The sequence below is a fragment of the Oncorhynchus gorbuscha genome, linkage group LG16 (assembly GCF_021184085.1).
Source record: "Oncorhynchus gorbuscha isolate QuinsamMale2020 ecotype Even-year linkage group LG16, OgorEven_v1.0, whole genome shotgun sequence".
Classification (NCBI taxonomy): Eukaryota; Metazoa; Chordata; class Actinopteri; order Salmoniformes; family Salmonidae; genus Oncorhynchus; species Oncorhynchus gorbuscha.
In genome coordinates, this window is record NC_060188.1 from 34,036,446 (window position 1) to 34,052,519 (window position 16,074).

The 16,074-nt window shown below is 45.1% G+C and overlaps 1 protein-coding gene across 2 annotated transcripts; it reads left to right on the forward strand.

Annotated features, from left to right (window-relative positions):
- The first annotated feature begins 1,934 nt into the window (after positions 1 to 1,934).
- On the forward strand, positions 1,935 to 10,914 carry cdipt (CDP-diacylglycerol--inositol 3-phosphatidyltransferase (phosphatidylinositol synthase)). 2 transcript variants are annotated; one of them, XM_046306509.1, is made up of 6 exons: positions 1,943 to 2,149; positions 3,456 to 3,590; positions 5,774 to 5,927; positions 7,661 to 7,742; positions 8,143 to 8,224; positions 8,475 to 10,914. In XM_046306509.1, the coding sequence occupies exons 1-6, from the start codon at positions 2,107 to 2,109 to the stop codon at positions 8,618 to 8,620; spliced, it is 642 nt and encodes a 213-aa protein (XP_046162465.1). In that variant the 5' UTR covers positions 1,943 to 2,106; the 3' UTR covers positions 8,621 to 10,914. The 2 variants fall into 2 exon arrangements, with proteins under 2 accessions (XP_046162467.1, XP_046162465.1); XM_046306511.1 differs by lacking the exon at positions 3,456 to 3,590 and having other exon boundaries at positions 1,935 to 2,149.
- Positions 10,915 to 16,074: the final 5,160 nt, after the last annotated feature.

Here is a 16,074-nt window from a genome sequence, read left to right on the forward strand (position 1 = left end):
GAGACCTTCCCAGGCAGTAGCCTGCCGAGCTCACAAACTAGAAACGGGGCGCCCTCTCCGACAAGGTTAATTTACCCACAGTCCCACACAGTGACATATCATTGACGTGTGGTGCAAATGAGCGATAGAAAACGATCGTGCAAATGTCACCATTCCGATTTTTTTGGGGTGCGGGCGCTCCGTGCCACCGCCGGCAATATGCTGTCCTGGGTGACTGCCCATGTCGTTTATACCTAAATCCCCCACTGCATCCACCTGAGAAGTGTGGTATGTGAAGAATCTGATTCAACAGTGATCATTACACAGGTGTACCTTGTACTGGGGACAAGAAAAGGTCACTTTAAAATGTGCAGTTTTGCCACAACACAATGCCACAGATATCTCAAGTTTTGAGGGAGCATGCAATTGGCATGCTGACTGTAGGAATATCCACCAGAGTTGTTGCCAGATAATTTCATGTTAATCTCTCTACGATAAACTGCCTCCAACATCGTTTTAAGGAATTTGGCAGTACGTCCAACAGGCCTCAACCACGCCAGCCCAGGACCTCCACATCTGGCTAATTCACGTGCGGGATCATCTGAGAGTGGGCTATAATAAAGCACTTTTGTTGGGAAAAACAAATTCTGATTGGCTGGGCCTGGCTCCCCAGTGGGTGGATTTATGCCCATCCATGGCTGCACCCCTGCCCAGTCGTGAAATGCATAGATTAAGGCCTAATTTATTTAATTAAATTCACCGATTTCCTTATATGAACTGTAACTCAGTAAAATCTTTGAAATGTATGCATTTATAGTTTTGTTCAGTATATTTGTTAGCATTTCCTGCTAAATGTTTGTAACCCACCGATAATTCTATGGCTACACGGGGGCTGTTCAGTCTGATGCCATTGTCTCATACTACAGTCCTTATTGTGCAGATAGTTAATCTTTTACTGGTATAATTAATTGTATGCTACGGTGACAATTTCTTTCCCAAATGGTAGTCATTTCCAGGTCCAGTGCTTTATCCTAGCCTTCATCCTAGCATCTTGCATCTTTAATTTAGAACGATGTTTTCTGCAAGCTCATTTTGGAACATTCACGGGCAGGTCTACTTCCGTGTGTACATTACTGCGCCTAAAATGTAAAGACATTCTAGTTCATCAAATTTTAAGCTAAACATTCCGATCTGTTCCATCAACCCTATTAATTGATACGCCCTATACATCCACTACACTACAGTGGGGATTAAGAAGTAAATATACGCAATGCCCACTGAAAAATAGTGGGTGTACAGCGTATGCCCTCCACTACACCGGGAGTGTGTTTTGGTGACAATAAAACCTCTTTGCCCTGACATCCTTTGGCTCTGTTCTTACCGGACATCCTTGTGGTCCTTCACACGTCCCTGAGTCAGTACATAGTGTTTAGTAGAGGTCATCCAGATCCGTTCCGTTTTTACAACTAGTACAGTAATGATTTCAGGCACAATTGTACAGGCCACTGACGGATCAAATCCTATTCTGGGCCAAGGTTGTACGGTCACACATTGTAGAGATTTACAAGAATCCTTTAAGGCCCTGAAATAGCCAAGAGTGATCATTGGCTTACTGATTTTGACTGTGAACATTGCCATTGCCAGCTGTTATTTGCAGTGCAAAGTGAGTTTGCAGTCATTTGCCGTATGTACATGGATCATTCATACAGTAATAGCAAGTAGGACACTCATGCATGCATACGATGTGCATGTGCCCTCATAAGCCAAAAATAGCTTGATTTCTTGTCCCCTGTCCTTGATGATTGAGGCTAAGAGGTGTCTCAAATGGTACTGTATTCCCTATTTAGTACACTACCTTTGACCAAGACCTATAGGGCTCTGATTAAATTTAGTGCACTATATAGGGGAATAGGGTGTCATTTGGGACGACGTTTTACAATTAAAGGGGAGGTGCCTAGTTGTGCGTCTCACCGGAAGTCTGACGTCGCACAGCATTATGTCAAAAATAAAAATCTACATTCGAGGAAGTCAGAAGGTTACTGGAGCTAAAGATTGAAGAGTGGAATTAGACAAATATTGTCGTTTGTCGAAAATAACCTCTATCGAAAACCCCTGAAGACCACTGCAATGGCCGAGGAAAACATCTTCCTTTTCGTTCCGAATTTGATCGGTGAGTTTCTATTTACATGGATGGTTCCAATCCAATGAAAACTGGCTAAAATGTTTTGCTAGATTGCGAATTAGCAGCTAGCTACAGTAGGTATAATATATATATTACAGTTGATCTGGAAGTATTACGTTTTTTGGGCGCTAAAATAAGGTCAATTGTACGGACCAGCGTGATGTACAGAAGTGACTTAGTTTACGGTATCAGCATAGTCAATCGTAGCATAATGTTATCTGTCTGTTTTGATTTGATAATGACAAAGCAAAATCAGTTTAGACATTGCTAATTTATTGAAATACTGAAATATCACATAAGTATTCAGACCCTATACTCGGTGCTTTGTTGAAGCAGCGGTTACAGCTGCAGGGTAGCCTAGTGGTTAGAGCGTTGGACTAATAACCGAAAGGTTGCAAGTTCAAACCCCCGAGCTGACAAGGTACAAATCTGTTCTGCCCCTGAACAGGCAGCCGTCATTGAAAATAAGAATTTGTTAACTGACTTGCCGAAAGGTAAAATAAACTTGCCTAAAGGTAAAATAAAATAAACAGCCTCGGGTCTTCTTGGGTATCACGCTACAAGCTTGGCACACCTATTTGGGGAGTTTCTCCCATTCTTCTCTGCAGATTCTCTCAAGCTCTGTCAGGTTGGATGGGGAGCATCGCTGCACAGCTATTTTCAGGTCTCTCCAGAGATGTCCATGAACGATTGGGCTCTGGCTGGGCCATTCAGAGACTTGTTCCGAAGCCACTCTTGGCTGTGTGCTGTTCTGATGTTGTTCTGTTGGAAGGTGAACCTTCGCCCCATGAGGTCCTGAGCGCTCTGGAGCAGGTATTCATCAAGGATCTGCAATTGTTAAATTGTAATTACTTCACCACTATTGGCCTATTTATTGCCTTACCTGACAGACAAAGTCAAAAAGTATTTTTAAAGAGTTCAGATATTCTATTTAAAGTCTATAATCAAAACCAAAATCGGATGGGGGGCCTCGACATATCCGTCCTGTTAGGAATAGGGCTTCTGACGTGTGGCTTCTTAGTGACTCTCTTAGGATGGGAATGTTCTCTGTCAAAATTCTTTAAGATGATCTAGCTCACTAGAATGCCTGGAGATTTTTCTCGCAGAGAGGGGGCGAAGGTCTCTGACTCCGAATGCCTTGTCACATTGGGCTGGCCAAATCCTATTTTTAACACCACCACCTCCCTCCACCCACCCTTGGCCCTCCTTTCCTCTTTCCTTCCCTCTCCTCCTTCCTTTCCTCTTTCCTCCTCTCTCGTCCTCCCCTCTCCTCTGATCCTATCCTCTCTGTTAGGCTATGCCCGCATCGTGCTGGCTCTGCTTGCCTTCTACCTGATGCCATGCTGCCCCGTACCAGCTGTGTTCTTCTACCTGCTCAGTGCCCTCCTGGATGCCTTTGATGGGCACGCCGCCCGCGCCCTCAACCAAGGTACCACCATTACAACTATTCATGACGTTTTTACCCTGTGATAGAGTCAACCCATGCTAGATTTATTCAGACTCTCTGGGTCTCAAGAGTCGGACTGATATGAGCGTTGTGCTGATATCAAAAACCGGGACAATGTTGTTATAAGGCTGCTGTCCACTAAAGGTAAATCCTGATTGGGCTCCCTGATGAAATGTTACGGACGGGATGCGCTTCATGTTATCCATATTATTTGTTTGAATGAAAAAAATTATAATATCATAATTACAGAAAGTGGAAATGGGTCATCACAGGGAAGATGGATCGTGTGTGTGCACGCGTGTGTCGAGCCTATTCGTGTGCACGAGCCGCTAATCCCTCCCTAGGTCCATATTTTTAAAAATAAATAAAAAGTCACCATGACACAAGACAATGCAGCACTTCTTTTTTTTTTGCAACAAACTTAATATTAGGTGGGTACAATGACAGTTCCACGTTGGGTTGTATAAGCGTCCATATTGTTCTGGATGTCGGTGAAGTACCTCCTCCACTTATTCTGCTCTCACATATTGAACCCAGCAGGAAGTACCAAGCATGGTCGATTCAACATCCATCTGGAGTTTAGGTTCCAGGCACTCCCATCAGCTCCTGGGGATCCTGTAGGTAGATGTCTTCCCCCCCCAGGACTAGTGGGCGCTGTTGATGCCCACGTCCGGTAGATCCTTGTCACTTGGGGCCCAGTACAGTTAGGACCACATCTCGCCCGGAGTATGACAGTTCCTGCCCCATTCCCACAGCTGTTCCAAGTCTAAATCTGTGTCTGGCTTTCAGTCAATCTTGGAGAATAACAGCTAGAATGTTTCTCTCGTCTTTGTCATTTCTCTTCTATTATAAAGTAGTGCCGTGGTCATGAACCGGAGCTCATTAGCTGCACAAATGACCGAATCGGAGGTTTAAAAGTCCTTGTCTGAGATGCTGATGTATCTGTGTTGTGTATTGGCTCAAATACTTGCTGTTTGCATCTGTAAGGTTTCATAACACTGGTAATGAGTAAGTCCAATAGGAAAAGGAAAAGCTGCACACTTTATCCACCCAACATTTTGACGGCTAAGCTGTCTTAATCAGGGTTTCAGGTCAAACACGGCGGGTCACAAGGAGGTTTCCATTGGACACTTGCAGGTGTTTGTGTCACGGCAATGGCAGCAGGTGATAGGCCTGTCGTCGATCCAATTATCAACAATATATATTTTTTAAAGGGCATGAATGGAAATCAAAACGATCTGGCGATTGGTTGAAACGTGCATGAAACAGGAGTATGAATATGGTAGAAGCGAAGGCATGTCACAATAGACAGAGCGGAAATGTGAAGGTACACAGTCTTGCCTATATGTGTCTTTAGTGACCAGTGGGAACCTCCAGTGGTCTGCAGCCGACAGACATAAGGTCAGGTGGTGTGTAGATGTTCATACAGTCATATCGTTTCTGTACCGAGGTACACGGTATTACCGGAACTGAACATAAGGGGCAGTAATGAAAACATAAAAAAATATACATAATAATAATAATTACACACAAAACCATTTAGGCAACAGGGACCTTGATTCAGGAGTGGATTGAATGTCTCTGCTGTAACCAAGATGATTGGTCTTGACATTTAGCCACTTAGCTAGAAAGTAAGCAAACCAAATGCATAGCTGGAGCCCTGAGTTGGATATAATTGATTTGGCACATCTTAGATTAATTTATTATAGTTATACTTACAGTTATAAGCAGTGGTGTAGCACGCAGTCCCCCCCCCCCCCCCCCCCGCACACACACACACAAAAAGTGTAATTTTTACGGTATTGAAAATCAGTCTGTGCTTTGAAATTCCATTATTAAAGATCTATCACCCAAACCTAGACAGACATATTGAATACTGTATCGTGATGACTTTAGGAGTCTATTGATCGGGAGTGAAGCGATTTGTGTTCTCGCTGTCTTTGGTAAAACACACTGCATGGCATCAGATTTTCCAGACACTTGAGTCGTACAGTTTGCAAATGTCTAAGCTATCTGGAGCTTTGCCAGCCAGATGGTTAAAGTTCCTGCACAGCATTCTCTAATTCCTTTTCACATCATTTGTAAAAAAAAATTGGGTAATAATTTTGTATAAATCGCTGTGCTATACAAAAATAACCTCTCCCTGTCTCTCCCCTGTCCTGTAGGCACTAAGTTTGGTGCGATGCTGGACATGTTGACAGACCGCTGTGCCACCATGTGTCTCCTGGTCAACCTGGCTCTGCTTTACCCCTCCTACACCTTCCTCTTCCAGATCAGCATGAGCCTGGACATCGCCAGCCACTGGCTGCACCTGCACAGGTACGTAAACTAAAGAGCCTCTGGAGAACCATCAACTGTACATTACATACGATTGACACAAATAATCATGGATTCAATGAATGTTTTGTGTCCATTAAGTGTGTGTGTGTGTGTGTGTCGCCCATTTCTTTGAGTTGTATTGGGCCCCTCACCCCATCCACAGCCAAGTGTGTATAGTTTGTTGGTCCATCTGATCTATCTAGGTCAGTGTGGCTAACAGAGATGTTGGGTTCATCTCAATAATCCTCTCCTTTGACTGATTTGAAAGGAATGGACACGTGACCGCTGATTCCCAGTAGTAGGCACCCACAATATTGCTTTAGCGTATGTTTTTTCCCCCAATGTGGATGGAGAACAGGCTGTTTTTAGACTACTGAGATACACCCAGGGCCATCACATGCGTATGTAATGGTGATGAAAATGGTGGTGTAATGTCCTTGTACTGAATTAAAGGTTAAATCTCTCTCTCATACTTTCTCTCTCTCTCATTATGTATCTCTCTCATTCGGGCTCTCACGCTCCCTCTCTCTCTCTCTCCATCCCGCTTTTTCTTGCTCTCTGTCGCTCTCTGTCGCTCTCTGTCGCTCTCTGTCTCGCTCTCTGTCTCGCTCTCTGTCTCGCTCTCTGTCTCGCTCTCTGTCTCTCTTTCTCTGTCGCTCTCTCTGTCTCTCTTTCTCTGTCGCTCTCTCTCGCTCTCTTTCTCTGTCTCTTTCTCTGTCGCTCTCTCTTCTCTGTCGCTCTCTCTTTCTCTGTCGCTCTCTCTTTCTCTGTCGCTGTCTCTTTTCTTTCTCTGTCGCTCTTTCTCTGTCGCTCTCTTTCTCTGTCGCTCTCTTTCTCTGTCGCTCTCTCTCTTTCTCTGTCGCTCTCTCTCGCTCTCTTTCTCTGTCGCTCTCTCTCGCTCTCTTTCTCTGTCGCTCTCTTTCGCTCTCGCTCTCTTTCTCTGTCGCTCTCTTTCTCTGTCGCTCTGTCGCTTTCTCTGTCGCTCTCTCTTTCTGTCGCTCTCTCTTTCTGTCGCTCTCTCTTTCTCTGTCGCTCTCTTTCTCTGTCGCTCTGTCGCTCTCTCTTTTCTGTCGCTCTCTCTTTCTCTGTCGCTCTCTCTTTCTCTGTCGCTCTCTTTCTCTGTCTCTGTCTCGCTCTCTCTGTCGCTCTCTCTGTCGCTCTCTTTCTCTGTCGCTCTCTCTTTCTCTGTCGCTCGCTCTCTTTCTCTGTCGCTCGCTCTCTTTCTCTGTCGCTCGCTCTCTTTCTCTGTCGCTCGCTCTCTTTCTCTGTCGCTCGCTCTCTTTCTCTGTCGCTCGCTCTCTTTCTCTGTCGCTCGCTCTCTTTCTCTGTCGCTCGCTCTCTTTCTCTGTCGCTCGCTCGCTCTCTGTCGCTCGCTCGCTCTCTGTCGCTCGCTCGCTCTCTGTCGCTCTCTCGCTCGCTCTCTGTCGCTCGCTCTCTTTCTCTGTCGCTCTCTCTCTTTTTATGTCGCTCGCTCTCTTTCTCTCTCGCTCTCTCGCTCTCGCTCTCTCGCTCTCTGTCGCTCGCTCTCTTTCTCTGTCGCTCGCTCTCTTTCTCTGTCGCTCGCTCTCTTTCTCTGTCGCTCGCTCTCTTTCTCTGTCGCTCGCTCTCTTTCTCTGTCGCTCGCTCTCTTTCTCTGTCGCTCTCTCGCTCTCTTTCTCTCTTTCTCTGTCGCTCTCTCTCTTTCTCTGTCGCTCTCTCTCTTTCTCTGTCGCTCTCTCTCTTTTCTGTCTCAGCTCAATGATGAAGGGATCCACCAGCCACAAGGCCATTGATCTATCTGGAAACCCCATTCTTCGCCTCTACTACACTTCTCGTGTAAGAAATCCAGTCATACACACACACACACACCACGGTCATACACACACACACACACACCAACATGGTCATACACTTGCACACACACACCAACATGGTCACACACACACCACCAAAAGAAAGGTAATTTCGCACTTTACATTAACATTTTAGTCATTTAGGAGACCCTCTTATCCAGAGAGACTTACAGGAGCAATTAGGTTTAAGTGTCTTGCTCAAGGGGACATTGACGGATTTGTCACCTTGTCGGCTTGGGGATTCAAACCAGTTACTGGCCCAACACTCTTAACTGTTAGCATGCGCCTATGCACACACAATTATTACATACACTCTCTATCTCTCACACACACACACACACGTGCGTGTGCCAACAGCCTGATCTAACTGCTGTCTTCCATAGCCGGTGCTGTTTGTCATGTGTATGGGGAACGAGCTCTTCTTCTGCCTGCTCTACGTCTCCTACTACATTGAGGAACCCCATGGTGAGTCTCTTCACTCTACTATCCCCCCCTCTCCATTCTCCGTTCTCTCCCTCTCTTCAAATCTCTCTCAATCTCCCGCTGTAATATCCCTCCCTTCTTGCCTCGGTCTAAATACGTCAGCTCATATTCACCTCACAGAAGCATAGTAATCCTCTGCTAAATAGCTGGTCTGTACAGCAGGTCCTACGCATTAGTAAAGGGGGCAATATGGATACAACGGGACTTCTTCTTCTTCTTGTCTCTTCTCCAGTGTGGCTGCAGTGGCTGCTTGGTGTCTGTGCCGTGGTGTGTGTGCTGAAGTCTGCCATCAGCGTTCTGCACCTGATCACTGCCTCCAGGAACATGGCTGCCATCGACGTGTCCGACCGTGAGCGGGAGAGGAGCAAGGCCGAGTGAGAGGAGGGGGGAGGGGAGGGGGCTCTTAATCCCTTGGTACGTGTGTAGATCTGAGAGGATGGGTGTAACAGTTTGGGAACCAATCCACCTTGTCCTCTGATAGGCTAGGTCCGTCTTTTTTTTTCCCCCTGTTTTGCACCGACCCAATCCTCTCGGATCTACTTGAATGCCTAGGGGTTAGAGGTCGAGTTTGGATAAGGCAAAGAAGAGGGGCAGAGAGAGAGAGAGGGTGTAGGAGGCTGTAAATGGGAGCATCTCAATAGTCTAAAGTGGCTTCCTTTCCTTGTGTCCTTCCATCTGCACTGATCTGAAAACAAGCGATTGGTGAAAACAGTAAGGTGGATGCCTACAAGTCAATACTGCTTACCCATCCAGGTATTTCACATCAGACGAGAGAAAGGATTGGAGATGAGGAGAGGAAGCCACTAGACTATTGAGATGTACCCTGTGTCCCAAAAGTCTCAAATAACCCACTTTTCTTAGTCGCCGCTTGAGCACTGATAGGAAAGGACATTGAAATCATTGGGTGGGAAAAAAACATTAGTGATATCGAAGGGAAGGAGACAAGAAAATTAAGCAAGGAAATGAGGATATTTGAGAGGATTGGGACACAGACAGAAAGCAGAGTCAGAGTTGTTCTGTTTGTTGAATAGAGTTGAAGGTGTGAGAACAATTGTGTGATGTAGCAAAGATGGAGGTAAGCTTAGTCAGGGACCTTTTTAAAAACCAAACTGATGATGGCTATTTATTTTAGTTATAAGATTGTACCAACTTAAACCTTCTGTTATCAAGCCTACTTGTATAGTATTGTAAGCCTGACATTATAACTGGTGTCAAAACTTGAAAAAGTAAACCGTGGTGGTATATTTTTGTACGCGAGCAAATCATTGCAGGCTTTAATATTCACAAGCTAACTAGCCAACACGAATCACTTTCCACCACACCTTATTTAGTAGACTTCATAACCAAGGGTTTGAGCGATGCGTGTTATCTTGAAATACTTTTTTTTTTTTTTAAAGTGGTAACGTCCCAAGTCACTACTATTGATGTTTCTATTAATATTTAAATTCCTATGTTTTTATTATTCTCTGTCGCCATCATCAGTAACGATTTGAAATCGTTGCACTAGAGATGTCGTTCACCATCCGTTAACTTGTTATCTTGACAATTGAGTCTTTGCAGCTTTTACTTGACCTTTTTTGGTTCTCATTATTTCTTCTTTTTTTTGACTGGTAATCAAAGCCAATTACATTTTATTTGTCACATGGACCAAATACAACAGGTGTAGGTGCTTACTGTGAAATGTAGAAGTTGCCCAGGCCACAGATCTAGGATCAGACTACCCAAAACACAACTCTTAACCTTGACCATCAGGAGCATATCTGACCCTCAACCAGTGCTTAGCTGCAACTTGTACCAACTGGTAATGGTAGGGGCGCAACTTTCATTGGGGACATGTGTCCCCCCCCCCCGCCTCCGAGCGGTCGGGTAGACTGTTTGGAGTGTTTATCCGACAGAATCCAAAAATATATATAATAATAATAATTGCCCCCCCCCACTTCTAAAACCAAAGTTGCGTCCCTGGGTAGTGGTGACTGTAGAGGTGGTGTTGGACTTTTACGTTGCAGAGATGATTGGGTGGGGAAGCCGCACACACTTTAGACGCATGCGCACACCTTTTTTTGCAGACACGTGTGTGTATACACACACACCCACGCGCTTGCCACACACACACCCACGCGCTTGCCACACACACACATACTCACGACACTTGCTTACAGACATGCATTCATCTATATTGGGCACATTCCTTAGCTCAAGTGAAGACCACCTGAGTATTATGTTTTGAGTGTTTTGTTATAAATATTATTCGACGAGCTTTTCTATCATCACTGTGTGACCGTGTGTACTATATATATATATATATATATATACTGTGGCTGATCTGTTTTATCGTCAACCATTAGAAACTAGGTTTGGAGTGGGGCGACGTTGCTATCAGCCAGGTGGCGTCAAAGGTCTCTAGTTCATTTGAGTTCAACAAGACGTTTGGGAGAATGTGCTGTGTACTTTGGGTCATTGCGAAGGTGGGAGGGAGGAGCACAAAAAAAACAAAAAAAACAAAGCCATGTAAGATCTACGATAACCTCTGCAAATACTTTGTGGGTGTCCGTGTAAGAAAGATGTTTTTAGGTGTTATTTCCATGCAGTGCCTCCGGCTTGCAGATATTGTTCAGAATGTCTTTGTCAACGGTAATAGATGGAAAAGGTAATAAAAGACATCTTTGAACCAACCAGTTTGCTCTCCTATGCCAGTATCTTCAGTTATTATGTGCATGGCTTCCTGTACAGTGTCCTTTTTTTCAAAGGACCAATCCCAGTCTCTGGTTCCGCCCAAGAGACCTTTCAAGTGCTGGAAACTGGGAGGGCGAGCTAAAAGGCAGTGGGCCGGACTCGAACCCATGCCGACTCTGGTACAAATGCGTGCCAGAGTGAGCGGCTGCAACCGCTGGACCACACAGGTCCCACCTTGTACAGTGGCCGTTGAGTTTCTAGGAAGTGTAGTCAAAGTAGAGGTCCAGAGTCGTTATTGTACAAGCCAGGGCCATGGGTAATAGGAGGGACTTATAGAGATTCAATTCTAATAAAACAAATAATTTCAGAATCAACCAATAGGAATTTCTAAGCAAAAAAACACGCAGACTTTTATTCCGAGTTCTGATGCTGCTTTCAAGACAACTCGCGGCATTAGCAATGTTGTCATTGTCCTACACAATGAAATCTGGGAGGGGACTGTGTATCTGTCTCCGTGCGTACATACTCATGTCACACACAATATCTGACCCCACTGACACATTTTTGGAAGTGCATATAGTGGCAGTATGTGACGATAGTTGCAGGCATATCTGGTGAGTAACGAACATATTTTGACAGAGCTGGTGAATGGTAGCTTTCTGGGCAGAGAGGAGATCTTGTCATATTCATAATCTCCTCTGCCCAGATACTGGTTCAGGCTTTGGCTCGTTAACTACACTGAACAAAAATACAAACGCAACATGTAAAGTTTTGGTTTCATGAGCTGAAGTAAAAAATCTACAATTTTCCAAATGCACAAAAAGCTTATTTCTCTCAAATTTTGTGCTCAAATTTGTTTACATTCCTGTTAGTGAGCATTTCTTCTTTGCCAAGATAATCCATCCACCTGATAGGTGTGGCAAATCAAGAAGCTTGGGGGTGGCAGGTAAGCCTACTGGTTAGAGCATTGGGCCAGTAACCGAAAGAGCTTGCGGGATCGAATTCCTGAGTTGACAAGGTAAAAATACGTCGTTCTGCCCCTGAACAAGGCAGTTAACCCACTGTTCCCCGGTAGGCCATCATTGTAAATAAGAATTTGTTCTTAACTGACTTGCCCTGTTAAATATTGGTTTAATTGTGCTGGGGACAATAAAAGGCCACTTTTCACAAAACACAATGCCACAGATGTCACAAGTTTTGCGGGAGCATGCAATAGGCATGCTGACTGCAGGAATGTCCACCAGAGCTGTTGCTAGATATTTAAATGTTAATTTCCCTATCATACAGTGCATTCGAAAAGTATTCAGACCCCTTGACTTTTTCCACATTTTGTTAAATTACAGCCTTATTCTACAATGGAAAAAATAAACATCCTCCTCAATCTACACATAAAAGCCCTTAATGACAAAGTGAAAACAGGTTTATATATATATATATATATACACCTAATTTACATAAATATTCAGAACCTTTGCTATGAGATCCGAAATTGAATTCGGATGCATCCTTTTTCCATTGATCATCCTTGAGATGTTTCTACAACTTGATTGAAGTCCACCTGTGGTAAATTCAATTGATTGGACATGATTTGGAAAGGCACATACCTTTCTATACAAGGTCCCACAGTTGAAAGTGCATGTCAGAGCAAAAACCAAGCCACGAGGTCGAAGGAAATGTCCGTAGAGCTCAGAGACAGGATTGTGTCAAGGCAAAGCTCATGGGAAGGGTACCAAGAACGTTATTCAGCATTTGTACTTATTATGGATCCGCATTAGCAGCTACTCTTCCTGGGGTCCAGCTAAATTTAAGGCAGTTTATACAATTTAAAAACAATACAATACATTCACAACACTGTGTGCCCTCAGGCCCCTACTCCACCACTACCACATATCTACATGACTAAATCCATGTGTATGTATAGTGCGTATGATATCGTGTGTGTGTGTGTGTGTGTGTGTGTGTGTGTGTGTGTGTGTGTGTGTGTGTGTGTGTGTGTGTGAATGTGTCTGTGCCAATGTTTGTGTTGCTTCCCAGTCCCTGCTGTTTCATAAGGTGTTTTTTAATCTGTTTTTTTAATCTAATTTTACTGCTTGTGTCAGTTACTTGATGTGAAAGAGTTCCATGGAGACTGTGAAGAAACCTCTTGTGGCATGTCTTGTGGAGTATGCATGGGTGTCCGAGCTGTGTGCCAGTAGTTTAGACAGACAGTTCGGTGCATTCAATATGTCAATACCTCTCATAAATAAAAGTACTGATGAAGTCAATCTCTCCTCCACTTTCAGCCAGGAGAGTTTGACATGCAAATTATTAATATTAGCTCTCTGTGTACATCCAAGGGCCAGCCATGCTGCCCTGTTCTGAGCCAATTGCAATTTTCTAAAGTCCTTTTTTTGTGGCACTTGACCACCCGACTGAACATTTAGTTGAGGTTTAGGGTTTAGTGAGTGTTTTGTTCCAAATACAATGCTTTTAGTTTTAACTTATTCCTGCTACCCACTCTGAAACTAACTGCAGCTCTTTGTTGAGTGTTGCAGTCATTTCAGTCGCAGTAGTATCTGATGTGTATAGTGTTGAGTCAACCGCATACATAGAAACTCTGGCTTTACTCAAGTCAGTGACATGTCGTCAGTAAAAGATTTAAAAAGCAAGGGGCCTAAACAACTACCCTGGAGAATTCCTTGGTTAGGGAGGTGACCAAGAATCCGATGGTGACTTTTACAGAGCTTCAGAGTTCCTCTGTGGAAATGGGAGAACCTTCCAGAAGGACAACCATCTCTGCAACAATCTACCAATCAGGCCTTTATGGTAGAGTGGCCAGACGGAAGCCACTCTACCTCTGCCTTTTGTCAAACTCCTGCTTGGAGTTTGACAAAAGGCACCTAAAGAACTCTGACCATGCGGAACAAGATTCTCTGGTCTGATGAAACCAAGATTGAACTCTTTGGCCTGAATGCAAGTGTCACGTCTGGAGGAAACCTGGCACCATCCCTACGGTGAAGAATGGTGGTGGCAGCATCATGCTGTGGGTATCAGGTAAGACCCAAGTGCAGACTGTGTTGAAGTAACAATATTTATTGCAACAACAGGGGCAGGCAGACGACAGGTCAAGGCAGGCAGGGGCTGATAATCCAGAATAGTGGGGCCAAGGTACAGGACGGCATGCAGGTAGATCCAGGGTCAGGTCAGGCAGAGGTCGGTAATCCAGAGTAGGGGCAAAGTCACAGGACGGCAGGCAGGCTCAGAGTCAGTACAGGCAAGGGTCAAAACCAGGAGGAAGAGAAAAAAGAGACTGGGAAAAAGTAGGAGCTGAGACAACTCTGGTTGACTTGAACAAACAAGATGAACTGGCACAGACAGACAGAGAACACAGGTATAAATACCCAGGGGATAAGTGGGGAAGATGGGTGGTGGAGACAAGCATAAGAACAGGTGAAACAGATCAGGGCGTGACAGTGGGGATGGTTTTCAGCGACAGGGACTGGGAGACTAGAAAGGATCGAGGGAAAGATGAAAGGAGCAAAGTACAGAGATCCTTGATGAAAACCTGCTCCAGAGCGCTCAGGACCTTTGACTGGGCCGAAGGTTCACCTTCCAACAGAACAACAACCCTAAGCACACAACCAAGACAATGCGGGGGTGGCTTCAGGACAAGTCTCTGAATGTCCTTGAGTGGCCCAGCCAGATCCCGGACTCCAACCCGATCGAACATCTCTGCAGAGACCTGAAAATAGCTTTGCAGCGACGCTCCCCATTCAACCTGACAAGAGTTTGAGAGAATCTGCAAAGACGAATGGGAGAAACTCCCCAAATACAGGTGTGCCAAGCTTGTAGCATCATAACCTATTTTTGCTTTGTCATTATGTGTTATTGTGTGTACATTAATGAGGGACAAATAAAGCTGTAACGTAACAAAATGTGGACCACGTGGAACCATGCCAGCCCAGGACCTCCACATCAGGCTTCTTCACCTGCAGGATTGTCTGATGGGGGATGGGTGTGGGGTGCTGAGGAATATTTCTGTCTTTAATTAAAGCCCATTTGTGGGGAAAAACTCATTCTGATTGGCTGGTTCTGGCTCCCCGGTGGGTAGGCCTTGCTGCCAAGTGGGTGGGCCTATGCCCACCAATGGCTGCACCCTTGCCCAGTCATGTGAAATCCATACATTAGAGCCTAATGCATTTACTCCAACACCATCACTAAGTTTGTCGATGACACAACAGTGTAGGCCTGATCACCGACAACGACGAGACAGCCTATAGGGAGGAGGTCAGAGACCTGGCCGTGTGGTGCCAGGACAACAACCTCTCCCTCAACGTGATCAAGACAAAGGAGATGATTGTGGCCTACAGGAAAAAGAGGACTGAGCAAACCCCCATTCTTATTGACGGGGCTGTAGTGGAGCAGGTTGAGAGCTTCAAGTTCCTTGGTGTCCACATCATCAACAAACTCACATGGTCCAGGCACACCAAGACAGTCGCGAAGAGGGCACGACAACGCCTATTCCCCGTCAGGAGACTGAAAGAATTTGTCATGGGTACTCAGATCCTCAAAAGGTTCTACAGCTGCACCATTGAGAGCATCCTGTCTGGTTGCATCACTGCCTGGTATGGCAACTGCTCGGCCTCCGATCGCAAGGCACTACAGAGAGTAGTGCCTACCGCCCAGTACATCACTGGGGCCAAGCTTCCTGCCAGCCAGGACCTCTACACCAGGGAGTGTCAGAGGAAGGCCCTAAAAATTGTCAAAGACTCCAGCCACCCTAGTCATAGACTATTCTCTCTGCTACCGCACAGCAAGCGGTACCGGAGCACCAAGTCTAGGTCCAAGAGGCTTCTAAACAGCTTCTACCCCCAAGTCATAAGACTCCCGAATGTCTAATCAAATGACTAACCAGACTATTTGCACCCCTCCCCCCTCTTTTACACCACTGCCACTCTCTGTTGTTATCATCTAGTCACTTGAATTCTACATATCCATATTACCTCAATTACCTCGACTAACCGGTGCCCTCGCACATTGACTCTGTACAGGTACCCCCCTGTATATTGTTTCGCTATTGTTATTTTACTGCTGCTCTTTAATTACTTGTTACTTTTATTTCTTATTCTTTTTTTAAACTGCATTGTTGGTTAGGGGCTCATAAGTAAGCATTTCACTGT